Source organism: Pollachius pollachius (genome assembly GCF_949987615.1).
Source record: "Pollachius pollachius genome assembly, chromosome: 14".
NCBI classification, from domain to species: domain Eukaryota; kingdom Metazoa; phylum Chordata; class Actinopteri; order Gadiformes; family Gadidae; genus Pollachius; species Pollachius pollachius.
The window spans coordinates 8,588,062-8,605,448 of NC_136947.1; the positions used below are offsets into that span (position 1 = coordinate 8,588,062).

The 17,387-nt window shown below is 44.6% G+C and overlaps 1 protein-coding gene across 2 annotated transcripts; it reads left to right on the forward strand.

Annotated features, from left to right (window-relative positions):
* The first annotated feature begins 2,889 nt into the window (after positions 1–2,889).
* Positions 2,890–15,600, forward strand: pcmtd1 (protein-L-isoaspartate (D-aspartate) O-methyltransferase domain containing 1). Of its 2 annotated transcripts, none has more exons than XM_079750846.1 (6): positions 2,890–2,976; positions 9,005–9,460; positions 10,366–10,468; positions 10,754–10,925; positions 11,840–11,963; positions 12,835–15,600. In XM_079750846.1, the coding sequence occupies exons 2-6, from the start codon at positions 9,154–9,156 to the stop codon at positions 13,353–13,355; spliced, it is 1,227 nt and encodes a 408-aa protein (XP_079606972.1). In that variant the 5' UTR covers positions 2,890–2,976; positions 9,005–9,153; the 3' UTR covers positions 13,356–15,600. The 2 variants fall into 2 exon arrangements, with proteins under 2 accessions (XP_079606972.1, XP_079606971.1); XM_079750845.1 differs by having other exon boundaries at positions 2,896–3,119.
* The last annotated feature ends 1,787 nt before the right edge of the window (positions 15,601–17,387 follow it).

Consider the following 17,387-nt stretch of genomic DNA (forward strand, 5'->3'; position numbering starts at 1 on the left):
GTTTCCAAGAGGCTCCTTTGACTTGGAATAATAGCACTCGGCGGCCCTCTATTTTACTGAACAGCGCGTCCTGGCTGGGCTCCATCTATACCACAAGGCTTTTTATATTTTTTGGAAATGTTCAGCGTTTCCACAGGATAAGTACACTGCACTGAGAAAAAAGGACCAGCCAGATTCCTAATGCTTTCACTGTTTGTTGCGTCCCCTCTCTTGATATGTTTATTTCCCGGTGAGATTTTGAAAAAACCCTTCTCTTGCACTTAATTATTTTGTATGGTTTGCTTGATTTTAAATTCTATATGTGATTCACGTCATACTTATTATATTATTGCTATTTGTTATATTTGTTCGCCATTGTATTTATTTTTTCTTTGATTTCTATTTATTTATATAATTGTAAAATGGTTGATATTGACAAATCGGTTGACTTTCTGCACATTGTAAAATTACATCGAAGCACATTCCAATTTTCAATCACGGTTTACTTTCGCCATCTAGTGTTGAGGATCTTATTTTCAGACACCACCCCCCCCCCCGCCCCACACCCTCCACCTAAAAAGTACAAAGCTACCAAAATCACGTTTAACACTTGCTTTTGCTTTTTTTTTAAATTCTTTACTGAAAACTGAATGTATGGTAAAGCAAAGTGAACTCTGAGATCAAGAAAATGCAATTGCACTTGTACTGTATGTATTGTGTACCCCATGTTCCAGCAATGTGGAAGGCCAACGCCACACAGGAAGAGAGGGCACCAAGTAAATAATTCATTGTTCGATGTCCTTCAGATGACCTGAACAGCACAGTCAACTTTGCAGTTTATGCCACAAAAAGAGTGCAGGTGGACGGCACTTGGAAAACCCACTTTGTAAAGATGTCTTTCCGTTTCTTGAAATATATAAATATTAAACTGCCTTCTGTGCACACACACCGAAGTAGTGTGCATACAGTATGTGCCTAAATGTATATGAATCAATAAAGGTATACAGTAATATGTTTTGTGGTAGGACAGTATTACGTGGATGGTGTCTAATTTATTATACAGTATGATTACTTTCAAAAGGAGGAACTATTTCTAATGACTGTTTGAATTCCATTGTTTCAGTAGCTGTTTGCAAAACATCTGAATCGAGATAGATATGTTCATTTTAACTTTGGTATGCATGGAGAAAAAAAATGGTGGGAATGATTGAAAAACACCATCTGACAAACAGCTATGACAAAGTATTTCAGTTGTGATGTTTTGTTTGTTAATTTGTTACTATTGATTTTTTTCTAATGCTTATAGGCCTTTCCATTTGAGTATGTCTTACATTAAAACATTCCTGTATTTCCTAGAGCAAGTTGTTTAGAGATTCCATCCATAAAGACCTAAGATCAGATCTCAATCTGCAATGTAAAGTTTCATTTATATGACAAACTAAACACATTCAGGCTTATGGAATCTTGGCTTTTATTTGTTACCTGCACTGTTAATTTCGTTTTATTGACAGGTAAATCAATTGCATTGCAGTTACAGCTATAACTGTATTCATGTCTTTCTGGTGAAAGGCCGACCAATTTTATTTGTTCAAGTAACACGTCCTATTAATGCAAACAAAATCAGACATCTATTTTGACAAAAATAATGTAACAGCAAAAGAGCCAAATTATAGAAAATGTATGACCCTGTAGGCTATTTAATCCAAATATTCATTGATCTTTAAACGATTTATTATTTAATAGTACGGCTATAATAATTTATTTAGAAGTTATAATATTTAATTCCAATACTACACATTGTTTGCTCAGGAAGTTTTGTGAATAATATTTATTTTTCCCTGGTAGTATTTGATGTTTTGTAATGTGAAATTGTTTTTTTTTTTGTGGAATGAAATTAGTAAGATATCAAAGTGTACCGTATTTGCTTTCCTTTTACAATAAAATGTAATGATTTTTCAGTTGAAGTAGTTTGTAAATTGAAACTTCCTATTACTTTTACTATTTCATATTAAGCAGATATGCGGTGTGTTGTACAGTTTGTGTATGGTAGAAATAAACTTTTCAAACGTTTGTATGCCGTTTTATTTACTTTATTAAGATCCCATTTGACGTTTTTTAGCCAAAGCTCCACATCGACACTTTTTTTAGGCGTTACCGCCACCTAGCGGTTAGGATTCAAACTGCACAATGTGCACAATTATTTCACATACATATATATTGAACTAAACAGGGGGAAATGATTAAGAAAAAAAGGTGCGTGTTGCTTCTTCATTCACAACATAAACGATTTCTAATTTAAAGTACCCCAACACAAAACGTCGTTGCTCGTCTATCTTGTTGGCTCAATCAAGTACTTGATTGAATAAAAAAAAAGACTTCATAAAATAAAAGTGGAAACTCAAATGAGCACCAATAAACCTTCATGAAGCCTTACCTTGACACAGATTAGTAGTGATCTGGATGTGGCTCTTAAATACTCACCTCCTTTAGTGTATAAGGCTGTTTGCTACGGTGTGATTCGATCAACGTGAGCCCAGGCGAATAGCTGGATTGGGCCCTGCCTCTCGCTTCATAGTGGTTGATATTTTGATCCTAAGGCCACAAGCTTCGATGCATGGCAGTTTCTTTCTCACCATATTATTCCAAAGCCTTACTTGAGGCAACTTGGATGTGTGTGTGTGTGTGTGTGTGTGTGTGTGTGTGTGTGTGTGTGTGTGTGTGTGTGTGTGTGTGTGTTTTACTATGAAGTATTATCAAATATTGTAATATATTAACTTTCAAGTAAGTGTTTAATAATCCCGATTACATTATATTATTGGTAAGGGTAGGGACAGACGGACAGACAGACAGTGTCGGCAACAGCACGCCCCTAACTAAAACTGCAGACCACGTGATCTGTGTTTACATCCTCTCAGCTGTTATGTTCTCCTGCGTGGAAAAAAACTAAGAAAGAACAACTAGGTCGTCGGTGTCCTAGACATCCACCTAACGAGCGATGTAAGTTAAATAACTAATCCGCTATCTATAGCCAGGCCTAGATCACTTTTACCAGCTCGCTGCTGAACGCATCCGACACACAAACCAAACATTTCTGTCCAAGTGCGTCCATCAGTCAAGGGGAGTTGATCCAACGCGGAACGGTGAGTGTTTCCAATTTTAGTTCTTAGTTTATTTTTGTGATCGCACGTCTTTGCGTTGAGGATTCATCCACCGTGATCGTGCAAAGTCAGAGCGGAAACCCCCGGAGGAGAGCGGCTCTCTTCGCTGTGATCGCCGTCCGGGGGGAGCAGCAGAGCTGATTATCTAACCCGCTTTGTCTGTGCGGTGGACGGTGGCGCACTCAGGCCCGCCGCGGCTAGGCGCCTAGCCGCTCACTCAGACCGCTCATTAGACTGAACCCACCCGCGTTCTTGCTTCTAAAGTGTCAGGATGTCCCGGGACGAGCCCTGCCCTGGTCCATGGTTATTATGGCGCATGCATGGCCCACCAGCAAAATGTTTAGTGCGTAAACTTGACGACCGTGCAAACGGGGGAGCGATTGTTTACAAGCAGCGAAGCGTCGGTGGTGGTGGAGAACCACGGTGTGTGTGAGTGTGGGGGGGGGAGACTGAGACCACGGACCACTTTAACTCACTGACGTTTCGTCTCACGTTTGAAGTTGTACGAGCCTCGATTAAAGATTTAGGTCAATCGCACTGCCTTTTTGGTGGAAGAGCGGAAATAAGCGTTAACGGTGCGCCAGTGTTGTGTTATAAGCGCACAGTGTGGTGGCTCGATCGAGATGATCACCGTGGATCCGTCTGCCACGGGCGTTTAAACGACACATTATTCACAGAGAAGGGGGAAATATCAGACAATGTTTCGTGAAAACAATGTTTCTGTGTTGTTCCGAGCGTCACACGCAACGTGAAGCAGCTCATTCGCAAGGTGATTGGTCGAAAGGACAGACTCTGTGTGGCAACTGTGGCACATGATCAGCCGATGACATGATTGGCTGAGGAATATGTCGGTCATCAAAGGGGGGCGGGCCTTGCTGTGAAAGACAACAAGGGTCATGCACGCTGCACAGAGCAACGCGATCACTGCTTACACCAACTTTGGATCTTAGATCTTACCACGAATCAATTAGTGAGAAACAAACGTAGACAGCAATGCATCCTAAACGATTGCCAGCTTCGTATCAATTCGTGTCCATGCGTAACACAGGTAGGTATTGTCCCCATGTCCGCATATCGTGTTGTTATTGAATTTCAGACTTCGATTCGCAACATGATCTAGGACTCATCACCTAACAGGTGCACCGGGTTGAAACATTTGCTCCGTTCCAAAATGTGTTGCACATGTCACACATGTGCAACACTTGCTCCAGGGACCGGGGCCCGGTATGTATCCAGCCATAGACCGTCTTGATACCATGTGTGAATTATCAGGATCAGAATTACTTTTATTACATCTTAACGTACAAGTACACAAGAGTACAATTATTAGGCTTGGGTCCTCAACAGCCACATTGCAGCAATAATACAAGACAAAGATAAGTACAAATAAAAATATGTAAAAAAGAAGTTGCAGCATAAATCACAATAATAAAAATAAAATAAAGTAAGTAATAAGAGAAATCTTATTATTAAGGGGTATTGTTCGGGACACTTCGTATTTCCACCTTAAGTAAGTATTCTTGTCATTCATTGAAAGAAAAAACAGCATCAACATATTATTCATTATTCATTTACGTTATTCGATGTTATCTAACCGTATGAGAACAATATAATGTTATCCCAAATTCCCAGGATGTTAAGCTTGCAGCTTAACAACTAGCTTTTGCGTAACCTTTAAAATGAATTAGATTCTTGGGCGAATACTTTTTCCTTTATTTAGAGTGGCACAAGACCGGGGCACGCAGCCTTAACTTGGTATCGTTGCTGCCTCCATTATCTCCCTGTCCGTCTCCTCAATGCCACCCTTCATTCTTCCCTCATTCCACTACTGCGTTTTCCTGCTGCTGTCTGGTTCTCTACCTTTGGCTGTCTCCCTGAATCTCTTTCTGTATCCATGGTGCCATTCAACTCTGCAGTGGATTAATCAGTGCGAGTAGGTGGTTGATTAGGAGGTCTGAGATAAGCAAAGTGTGAAGTTGGTCTCGGTGAGTGTTTTAAACTTTGCACATGGTGTGCCAAACCATTCTCAAACCAAAACACTTGGAAACAGGAGTGACGTTGTTGTTGTTATGTACTGCAGAAACGATAGCTCCACTGGCCGGAACAGAGCTAGTTATTCATTGGAAACTTGGAAAAGTAGAACTCCTCTCCAAGAGAAAACCGCCAGGCCTATATTTCTGGCAGGAATATTTATTTACTTTAACCAGATAATTTTACCAGATCAAATTTGCTAAAAATAACTACAGTAGTTTTAGTTGTTCCATCATCGCTGGCCTAAACCTTTGCTTCTATGCAATATCCTTGTCTAGTTACAAACGTCTGGACCTTTACCTTTATATAATTACAACTAGTAATGATCCTGCAAAACTAAACACTAACTAGGGGGGCCGCTTGTAGTCTTTCGCTCGGTTCTCCGTCTCAGTAGTAGGGCTAGAACCGAGTGAAAAGACTACAACCAGCCCCCCTTTTGTTTCCGGTTCCGGTCCGGTTTACGTTTCATTGGATTTACAAAATGCCAAATAAAACACGACAGAAACTGTATTTCGCTACTATACGGATTCACCTCAGGTTCAGCCGAGTCCAACCCCTGCTGGACGCCGGCCCCGCCCTCCAGGTTACATCGGACCCGTTATGTCATGCAGGTTTCACAGCTAGAACTCAATGAAAATCCCCTCAAATGCTCCGTCATCAGGCGCTGCAGTAAAGGGCTGCACAGATAAACTGTTCCACTCATTGTCCTCACCTCATCACGCTGAAGTCAGCCCCGCTAACCTATGCTGGCAGGCAGACAGGCCTTCCAAGGGCAGCGATGTTGCACGGTCTGTTCGCCTCAACGTCTGTGCAGCCCTCACAGGTACCAGTGTACAGTGGGGTCTGTGCGGCCCTCACAGATGTCACTGTACAGTATGGTCACACGGGTTTGGACTGCAGGGTAGAGCAGAGGAACCCCAGCCTTACATGAAAAGCAGTGCGAATAACCTTCAAACAACCGTTTTCATATCAACTATACATCGAAGAGGATTAGAGTTTGTTGTGTTTTTGGGTTAAGGCGGAATACAGCTATAAATATACAGCTAGAAACTGTTATTCACTTAATTGGCAGAGATGTTACTTGTAATGGCGATTCTCATTTTGTTTTGCAGTCTATTGCCTATTTAAGGAGTTGAGGCAGAAGGCTTAAGTCACCAAGTGCTGAATTAAGTTTAGAATGAGTTATTTGGGTGGCAGTTCCCATGGTTGACTGTAGCTGTTTGCAGACGGATCAACCTATAGAAACAGAGGAAAGGTGAATTATTAACGCATGTAGACTCCAACCAATTGGGTGACACAGTCAACACATTTCTGTTCAATATGCTTAGTGAACAAGGCTGTTGTTTACACTGGTTATCACCAGGCTGTAAGCTGAACTCCATTAGCTAGCATTCAGGGCAGCGTACATATGTTCCCCGGGTCCTATGTTCCCCGGGTCCTATGTTCCCCGCTTTGTATGTGACCAGGGAACATAGGATCCGGCGAGCAAATAATTTTTTCGTAGGATGGTAGGGGCAAGTACCGCCTATTTCGCCTCTGATTCACCTGTGATTGGTTAGAATGGCTCTCCTCCGATTGGTTTTGATTAGGGGTTAGGTTTAAGGTTAACCCTCAACCTAACCATAACCATAACCATAAACCTGACCCTAATCCTTCGCACCCAGGGAACATAGGACCTGGGGAACATAGGGATGACCCCGCATTCAGCTAGCATTCTGCTAACATGTAGCTGATCGAGCAAAGTAGGGGAGAGGTGTTCAGAGACTGTTGTAGCTGGTTATATTACTAGAGAGAGCATGTGTTGTTGTTGGCATGGGTTGTGTTTCTGGGAACTGGCGGTAAGGCTGCCTGATTAGTGTGTTTTCACAAACTAGTTGGCTCCAACCTGAGCAATTAGTGTGTTTGAGCAGACTGCTGTGGAGCCATTCCCCGTCACACTCGTTTTCAGAGGGATGGAGAGAGGTTGTGACTAGACAGCATTTTCTGTGTGATTGGATGCATATTGCAGGCGGCAGATATGTTCATCTCTCTATTTTACTTTGTGGATGTGCATGTTTTGCCTGCGAAGATGTCAGCCCACAGTCTTGTACTCTGTTATGTAGAGAAGATTATTCCGTCCCACCTAACTTTATACAAAATAATAATTAAAAAAAAATAATTAATAAATAAATTCTACGTTTCTTGGTGCAGAGACGGGTGAAAATAGTTGATTTGATTGCACTGTATAGAAGTTGAGGCTACCTCACGGCTTTTGGCCTTCCCTAATGGACTTATCCCCAAACATTGTTCTGCTTTTGTCTGGGTATCCATTGCAAATGTGATTACACTTGAAGTATACCGAAGGGCCCATAACTGGGACTTACTCATTTATTTACTTGTAATACACACTATCTGCCAGATGGAGGCGCTTTTGAGCCAAACAAACCTCCACTCAGAAACCCCCACAGCAACTAATCCTTATCATCGTGAGGAGCAGGAGCAGGGGTGGGGGCTGGGTAGATTGGGGTTAGGATGAAACAAACGGCCACATTACCTGTAAATATGAAGGTGAATCAATGATGATGGCTGTTGATGATGGCTCATGAGAATGCCAGTGAAAAGCACCCAGTGAAAAATGGCTGCGACGCTGATTCTGACTCCAGCTCCAGCTCCAGTCGCATCAGCTCGCCGGAGGAGATGCTGGGAGAGGGTGCATTCAAGGCTCCAGCTGCTGCTGCTTCCCACGATAAGCCCGTTGCACTTTTAACAAAAGGATCATGTTTGTTTAATGAATACATACTGCAACCGGCTAAGAGCAACAGTTTCTTATTCTTCTAAACGATCCTTAATTATTAAGCAGGCTAATGTATTTTTAATTCCGCTCCCCGTGTTCCTGCTGTGTTCCTCAGAGCCGGCGGCGTCCTACTCAACAGTGATTCATGTCGAGGTTCATCCAGTACACCTATAGGCCTGCTGGTTAATACATTTGAAGGCCTATGTGCTTACAATGTACATGCGTATATCCCAAGCAAACAGTATGCATACAATCCATTGCTCACATACTTGGAACAACATATATATATATATATATATATATATATATATATATATATATATATATTCTTGCTGGTTGAAAAATGACTTGTTCTCTCTAGTAGCTGTTTCTGTCCTCAGGGCAAAATCCAATTCAAAAACACAGTTCCATTTATTTTCAAAGCCAGCTGTTTTGTTTTCCCCCTCCTCTCGCTTTCAGATTCGTAGACAAAAAAGTCTGCCTGCATGCTGACTCTAATCCCCCGGCCGGTGTTTAGAGTGGGCAGACCCGCTGTGGGCGCAGGGCCTTGACTTGACCCTTTTCCATCCTGTTCTCCCCTCTCCTCCCTCTCTCCTCCTTCTCTTCCCTCTCTCCTTTTTCTCTTCCTTCTCTCCTCTTTCTCCTCTTTCTCTTCCTTCTCTCCCATCTCTCCCTCTCTTCCCTCTCTCCTTTTTCTCTTCCTTCTCTTGTCTTTCTCTTCCTTCTCTCCTCCTTCTCTTCCTTCTCTCCTTTTTCTCTTCCTTCTCTCCTTTCTCTTCCTTTTCTCCCCTCTCTCCCTCTCTCATCTCTCCTCCCCCTCTCATCTCTCTCCTCTCTTCCTTCTCTTCCCTCTGTACTCATCCCTCTCTCCCCCCTTTTCTCCCCTCTCTCTCCGTCTCCTCCCTCACTCCCTTCTCTCCCTTCTTCCCCCTTCCGCTCCTCTCTCCCCTGTCCTCCCTCTCTCAATTCTCCTCTCTTCCCTCTCCTCCCTTTCTCTCCTCTCTTCCCCCTCTTTCCTGTCTCCCCTCTCCTCTCTCCCCTTCTCTCCTCTCTCCCCTCCCAGATGTCTAGGCCACGGCTGTGGGCTGAGCTTCCTCCGCCGCAGTAGTACCACCGACCCCCGGTCTCCCTCCAGGATCCATGACCTTGTGAGACACACCCCCTCAGCCACCACCACCACCACATCTACACCACCATCAACCCAGCTCCACCATGGGCGGGGCCGTGAGCGCCGGCGAGGACAACGACGACCTGATCGACAACCTGAAGGAGGCGCAGTACATCCGCACGGAGCGCGTGGAGCGGGCCTTCCGCGCCATCGACCGCGGCGACTACTACCTGGACGACTACCGCGACAACGCCTACAAGGACCTGGCCTGGAAGCACGGCAACATCCACCTGTCGGCGCCCTGCATCTACTCTGAGGTGATGGAGGCGCTGGGGCTGCAGCCCGGCCTCTCCTTCCTCAACCTGGGCAGCGGCACGGGCTACCTGAGCACCATGGTGGGCCTCATCGTAGGTGGGTTCCTGGGGGCGCTGCTGGGGGTGGTGGTGGTGAAGGTCCCTGTTTGTGGTGGCGTTGTGGCGGTGGTTGTGGTGGTGACGGTCCCTGTTTGTGGTGGTGTTGTGGTGGCGGTGGTTTTTATGGTGTGCAAGGACGTACAACACACAATAGGTGTGTACATTAAGTGCCATGACGTACAACATACAATTAGGGTCTACAGTAAGTGCCAGGACGTACAAATATACAATAGTCCGTACGAGGGGTGGGGTGGGGGGGTGGTACTGGTGGCGAGGTTCCCCCGGTGGTGTTTGACTGGTGTTTGGTGTGATGTTACCAAGGCAGGGTGGGTGTTTTGTGAAAGAGAGACGCTTGCCTCCCAGCTGGAGTGCCAGTGCCTCTGATAGTATTCAGTATTGATTGGAAAGACAACAACAACTCTGCTACGAGTCTGAGAGCTCTGGAGATGGCCAATAGCTTCTGCCTTTTTTTCAATCCGTTTTAGTTTCTGAATTTTATTTACTTTTGGTACTAGACCTTCGTCAGACTTTGGTCTTAAATATAATAATATGGTTCTGCAGTCCAGTCTAGGTGCGTACATTAAGTGCAAGGACGTACAACATACAATAATTGTGTCAGAGGGCTGTATACCTCTATACCAAAGTCCTCAGTTGGCTTCTTTAACATTCAAGGTTTCAATATTGTATGCAGAAATGAGCTCCGTGACGGTATAAACGATAACCTCTGATACAACCTCTTCAATGGAAATAATTTTCAGTTTAACACAGGCCTTTACAAGCAAACGCTGCATTGAATTGGCCTGAATGGTCGCCTTAAACTGCAAGGTCAAGATCCAGAGCAAGGTGCACCTTAAGGTGTTGCTCTGATTCTAAAGCCCCTGGAAATGTGTTGCATTTCTGAAGGGCCTTTCGGTGTGAACCACGGTGTCGAGCTCCACAAGGATGTGGTGGAGTACGCCCGCGAGAAGCTGGAGGACTTTGTAAAGAACAGCGAAAGCTTCGACAAGTGAGTAGGCTGTTGGTTTCTTGCTTCCTTTTTTAACGTTGCAGCTTCCCCTCCCATTAAGACCCGCAAATTAAATGATCCAAATGTGTTACATTCATTTTTTTATTTGATTACATTCTTTTTTAATTCTCTCACACTTAAACCAATTAGCCGTGTGAAACAGGATTTCTGGGAAAGTATTAAGCAGGGGTTGCGTTTCGACCGAATGTACTTTTATTATTTTTATATCACTTTTTATTATTTTGATTAAATTATTCATTCCGCCGTACTGTTCTCCGGCTCCAGGTTCGAGTTCTGTGAGCCCGTGTTCGTGGTGGGGAACTGCCTGGAGATCTCCACCGACAGCCACCAGTACGACCGCATCTACTGCGGGGCGGGCGTGCAGAAGGACCACGAGAACTACATGAAAGTGCTGCTTAAGATCGGAGGCGTCCTGGTCATGCCCATAGAGGACCAGGTAAGTGGGGACGGTGGGCCCCTTGAATAACACAACAACAAACAACAAAGCCGGCAGTCATCGATACTCACGACGCCTGCCCTGAGCAGAGGGCAGCTGTGGGGCTCCGGGCCAGTGCGACTGGTTATGAAATATCCTCATGCATTATTGAAGCGCCCCAGCTCGTGAAACTCTGCAGCCCGGCCAAATCGAAACAGGAGAGATATATTTCAGATTTCTTCCTCTCCTATTTTTGTGAACGAAAAAGTTAAATGCTGGAGTGTATCGACGCCCTGGGGTTGGGGTGAAAGGTTGCATAGAGAGCGGAGAGGAGTCGGTTGGTACACACTGTGCTGTGCTGCTCCACTCCTAGACTTTATTTAAACCCGCTTCCTGGGGACTCCTGGACCCGACCGGGGCCGTGAAGCCTGAGATGTCGGGGTATTCGGGCGGCTTGATCTCTAGTCGTGTATCTTTCCTACGACCCTTTGGAAGAGCTCGGATCAAAGGGGGGCCTCCGTGGGCCCTGATTGGATGCGCCCTAAGCCTTTGAAAGGGGGATGAAAAACCTCCCCTGCAGCCATTAGAAGGAGGGAGTGCAGATTGGACCGACGTTTTATCTTTAGTATACGTTTGTTTTTTTATTGTACCGTTGTGATTTGTCTTCCTTCAGAATAGCAAGACAAATCAATTGTATGGGTGTTACCCGTCTGGCAATAAATCATGTTGTGACATAAAATAGTAGTAATAGTAGTTGTGACATAAAATAATGATAAAATGAGTTGAATTTAGGTCAAAGCTTCCATTTCATCTCCAAGCCGTCTATCAAGACGGACACGCACACACGCACACCCACGCCCACACACACACACACACACACACACTGTCTGTATTTTGGGTGTTGTTTTGTGATTTGTCTGTTGTCTTGTCTCTAGCTGACCCAGATTACCAGGACCGGCCAGTGCACATGGGAGAGTAAAAACATCTTAGCCGTGTCCTTCGCTCCCCTTGTTCAGCAGAGCAGAGCGGATGGAGACAAACCTGATTCTGTCCAACTGCGTGAGTTTAACGTTACTCTCTCCTCTCTCTCCATCCTCCTCGGCTCTCTCTCTCCTCGCCAGGACCTATCTCGCCCCCCCAAGTGTTATTTGTCGTTATTTCATGTTCTAAAAAAACGCTGCATTCAAATCGAGATGAATTCAAACCCCATCGGCAAAGATGTGGTTCGACTGACACCACAAAGACCATCACTTAATACACTCGAACCCCACAGATGAGGTCATAATGTCGTTCTTAGTTTGAGTTCTATCTGTCCTCCAACGTTGTCCCTCTCAGAGGGTCATCCTTTCAAAGGGACACTGAGGCTTCCTGACGCTCTCTCCCCTCTCCTCCCTCTCTTCCCCCTCTCCTCTCTCTCCCCTGTCTCCTCTCTCCACTGTCTCTCTCCTTTCCTTTCCTCCCTCTCTTCCCTCTCTCCTTCCTCTCTCCCCTCTCTCCTCCTTCCCTCCTCTCTCCCCTGTCTCTCTCCTCTCCTCCCTCTCTTCCTCTCTCCTCTCCTCCCTCTCTCCCCTCTCTCCCCCTTCCCTCCTCTCTCCCCTCTCCTCCCTCTCCTCTCTCCCCTCTTCTCCCTCTCTCCCCTCTTCTCCCTCTCTCTCCTCTCTTCCCTCTCCTCTCTCTCCTCTCTCCCCTCCCCTCTCTTCCCTCTCCTCTCTCTCCTCTCTCCCCTCTCCCCTCTTCTCCCTCTCTCTCCTCTCTCCCCTCTCCTCTCCCATCACTCTCTCCCTCTCCTCTCTCCCCTCTCTTCCCTTTCTCCTCTCCCCTCTTCTTCCTCTCTTCTCCCTCTCTCCCCTCTCCTCCCTCTCCCCTCTCATCCCACCACGTCCACCTTTCTTCTTCACGTCTTTCTATCCATGTGCTGATATCCTGACAGCCCCGCTCAGCGTCCGGAGCCTCCAGGACCTGTCCCGCGTCTACATCCGCCGCACACTGAGGGCCCTGGGGGCCGACGGCGAGGGCCGGGAGGCGGGGCCCACACGGCGGGCCCCGCCGCAGAAGCGCAAGCGGCGGCGGCGGCGGTGCAGACGGCGTCAAGTAAGCGCCTACATCTTCGTCGGCAACCAGCTGATACCCCAGTCGATTGAGAGCGAGGAGGACGAGGAGGAGGAGGAAGGGGGCGTGATGGTGCTTGGGGGGCGGCAGGCGGAGGAGGTGGTGGGGCAGCACAGGAAGCTGGGCGGCTGCGGGGAGGAGGAGGAGGTGGAGGAGGAGGAGGAGGCGACGACGCTGGAGGAGGAGGAAGAGGAGGATGAGGAGGAGGTGGGAGGGGAGAGGGTGAGAGATATTGGCGAGGTGGAGATCCTGAAGAGGGCGAACGTGTTAAGAGACCAAATCATGGCGCTGCCGCTGCCGGAGTCGCTGAAGGCCTATCTGCTGTACTACCGGGACAAGTAGCCCGCTCACTTCACGTCGATCTCCTGCTGAATCACTCTCCCCCTCTCCTCTCTCTCTCCTCCTCTCAACTTCTGCTGGTGTTCAGTACAAATGTAGCATTATTTCCATTCCAGTCCTGGTGGGACAAACCCACGACGGAAAAAACAATTTGCAGTACTTGCGTCTTTTGGATACTGTCAGGTTCCCGACATTTTTGTTTTTTATTTTCTAATTGCAAACATGGAAACGACGAAGAAGAGAAGAGACCTCTTGCTTAGTGTGAACGGGGTGTCTGATTCATATTTGGTGTGAATGGTGATGGAATAACTCTGCAGGAATGTTTCAAGGTGAAAACATGATTCTTATATTTGTTAAGAATACCATCATGGGAATAATCAAAAGAGACTGAATACATATTTTCTAGACGCGTCAACTTAGATCTGGCCATGGACAGGCGCTCAATTCTGCAGGAAGACTTAAATCTAACCCTTGTTTTGCATTTCCTGAGAGGCTTAAAGTACTGTGTTATGGTATAATCAGCAGTTAATTTTCAGGTCCATATACACAAAGCGTGAGAATGAGGTCACGTCAGCTTATATTTTCCCTTCTATTCTCACTTTCTATTGTTTAGCCTGCCTGTAAGAGACTGGCGTTTAAGTACTGGTGATTATGAATCTGAGGCTTCCGGCATCGTCTGAGCGTTGAGTGCCTGACGCAAAGGCACAGGTGACCTTTCGTGGTTTGTTTTTTTGTTTTCTTTATTTGTTTGCTGAGCCAAATAATAATAAAAATAATCATCAGAGCAATGATGGAATCGTGGGTTAAGGTTCTACTTTTGATTCTCAGCTAGCTTTAATAAAAAATAAATAAAGCGATTTCAGGGCATGACTCCCAATTGCAAAACTGAGTGATTTAAAATGTTCTGACAGGCGAAAACTCCCCGACACTCTTTTCTATTCAAATGATGCAAAATCCTCCTAATGGCCGATTTTGAAGCCTTTTGTAGTCTGGGCAGCAGATGTGTCCAAACCATGCACCTTATTCTTCATTCTGACATTTTAAAAGAAAACGAGGCGCCACTTTTTCCAAGGAGGGGGCCTCATTTGTATTGCGGAACGAGAACGAGGACGTGTATGGATGTGAGTCTGTCCAGAACTCTCCAGGCGCTGATGAGAGCTCCTTAGAGCCAGCGTCACCAATCACCGCCGGACGACAGGCCACTATGCTCCATGGCGCACAGTCCATTTATCCAATCGATCCCAAAGTCAACATTCCACACCATCAACGATGGCACATGACACACCACTGACGGATGTCATGTTTCATTTGTGTATATGCTTTTATTTTTGCATAACTCCTCTTCCTTTTGACTTGCTTCATTTAGTAGTGGTGGTGGTGGTGGTGGTAGTAGTGGTGGTAACAAATGCTGAGTTGAATGTTATGTTATGAATTATAACCGGTATAAAAGTGGTGTAGGTGTATGGACGTCACGTGCTTTATGCATCACGTATAAGTTGCGTTTGGTTCGTTCTAGCGCCCCTTTTGGCTGTACTATATTGACACTGGGAAATCATGTCTGTGTACTGTAGATGGACTCTACTGCTGTTTTTGTTCAAGAGATTCACACATTAGTCGTAATTTGCTCTGATGAATTGATGTGTGCATGTGTTTGGGTTTGTAATGAATGGGTTTTAATCATGGTGTAGTGTGTGTGTGTGTGTGTGTGTGTGTGTGGGGGCGGGGGGTGTACATGTAAGTGTAACATGTAGACTACATGTATGCCAACATGTATGTATGCAAACATGTACACGTGTTTGTGAATTTTGTTTTGTTTTAGGGGTTGGTCTTTTTCTTCCAGATTTTTAACTCTGGAAAGCTTTTCACATTAGCAATAACAATTTCCTTAACACGATTAACAATCACCACTAACCACTGAATAGATTTTTATAACGTTAATTGATGATGCAGTGATACAAGTACAATTTTATATATATTAGAGCAATTACAAAGTCCTATATCTCCAGTTGCGATGGTCTTTTTTGTAGTTGAGATTAGAGAGGCTTTGGTTAAGACTCTTGCTTTCCCCTTTGAAACGATTGGGTAGGATTGATTATAAAATGGCACTTGATGAAGTCTAGTTCCTTGTACCAAGCCAAAAGAGTTCTGTCATTGATCAGGGCTATGCTGATTACCTTAGTGTGCAGTTCATTTAGAAATGGTGTTGTTCCTCTGTATGTGTTTGGCACAAAATAAAGGTCACAATCACATCATAGACGCTCTGTGTCATTGACTTTTTCATTTTATGTTTTCCTGGGTTTTGTGTGTTGGGGGAAACGATTGCCTTCATGCCGACGTGTTGATGGAATCAAGAGTTTATGAGCGAATACGACTGATTTATATTCTTAGAAGGAGAGGGGTGATTGCAGGGTTTCGCTGTTTTGAATGCTGTGTTTGTATTTGGATACTGCTGAGAGAATATTACTTACTGAGCAAGTAATTAACTACTAATTAAGACGAGTTATTGCAGTAATAAGCATCCAATAACAAAAGTTATTTTTAGTAATCATTTACGTATGTATGTATGCAAGGTAATGTGTTTTATGTATGTATGGTATTCATTTATGCATTTGTATACAATAGGGTTAAGGTTAACCCTAGCCCTAACATTAATTAATACCTTGTTTAACATGAACACCATTAGTAATATATTACCAGGCCATTTGTCAACTGCTGGTTAATTGTTAGACATCGGGTATCACTGCATTAACTAATGTTAATTCATTGTAACCAATGAATTTAACTCTATTGGTTAGTTGCTACCCATAATAGAAGTATGTGTTTAAACACAGGAATAACCCCAAAATGTAGAAGTAATACAATTTGCCTTATGATCCTTCTCCAGGTGATATCTATTTATCCACACGGTCAGTGCATGACAAGTAGGCCTGGGCTTATGAAACGTCTCATTTATTAAGTTATTACACAACACATTTGTTAATAAAACAGGTGTAATCAGCAAAAAAATAAAAGTCCTCTTGATCCTCGTGTTCTAAGGTGGATGCAATCAAGATAGTTTTAAAGCACATAAAGCATCGCTCAGACTTTGTCTTTGCATAGACTCCGCACACACACCACCACCACCACCATCACTCCTCTCTCCACTGACGCATATGGTGTCAGCTCAACACGCACACATGAAGCGCTTTGCTGAATCTATTTCATTTTCCATTTGCTGGAGGTCACCCACCCGTGATCCCGCTCTCCTCTAATGTTTAACTCTAGGCCTACTTTAGAAAATGGAAGGTAAGAGGCATGACTAACTACGCTAATTGACACCATGTCGCTTTAGAAACACAGCAGGATTTTTACGTTTGCTTGTCACAAAAACATAGTTCCGGATGGTGCGGTTGCGTTTTTATAAAATCCCTCCGCCGACTCGCAGGAAGGTCACGGTCCTACGAACCTTCCGCCGCGGGGCGTCTCTTAACCTCCACACCGACATGCCAATAGTTTCTTTACTTTTCACGTAATAACTTTTTCACTATATACACGCTGAATTGAAAAAGTTAAGATATGTATAAAATACACCGGGGTAATTTGTTCCTTCACCTTGGTCTGTAGGGTGAAGGATAGTAGGTAGGAGGATAAATGCTACCTTATAACCGGTGCACCACAAATTAACTGAATTGCAATCCCTCAACTTCCCCCGATAAATCGTTATGCTTTCGAGTTAATTTGAATGTCGGTGTTTATTTACATAATCAACAGTGATGAAAATCCCCAGCAGGTGTCTACACTTTTTTCTAACCAAAATTATTTTTAGTATTTTTATAAATGGTTACAGACGAGACGTTTTCATCTAACCATCTTCTATGACCGTGTTACTACGCTGGCTGCAAACGCACGTTGCTGTGAATCCATACTGGTGCTTTCTGTGCTGACCCTTATCACACTGTATGTGGGTATGGAGATGATTCTGGTAGATGCTTTTACCTGATTGGACAAACACCTGATTGGATTCCTTTTAATCAAAGCATCACACACACAAATGCA

Coding starts and splice junctions, on each gene's coding strand:
- pcmtd1 (XM_079750846.1), top strand. CDS start 9,154: ATGGGCGGGGCCGTGAGCGCCGGCGAGGACAACGACGACCTGATCGAC. Junction 10,469..10,753: donor AACAGCGAAAGCTTCGACAA/GTGAGTAGGCTG, acceptor CTCCGGCTCCAG/GTTCGAGTTCTGTGAGCCCG. Junction 10,926..11,839: donor TCATGCCCATAGAGGACCAG/GTAAGTGGGGAC, acceptor TCTTGTCTCTAG/CTGACCCAGATTACCAGGAC.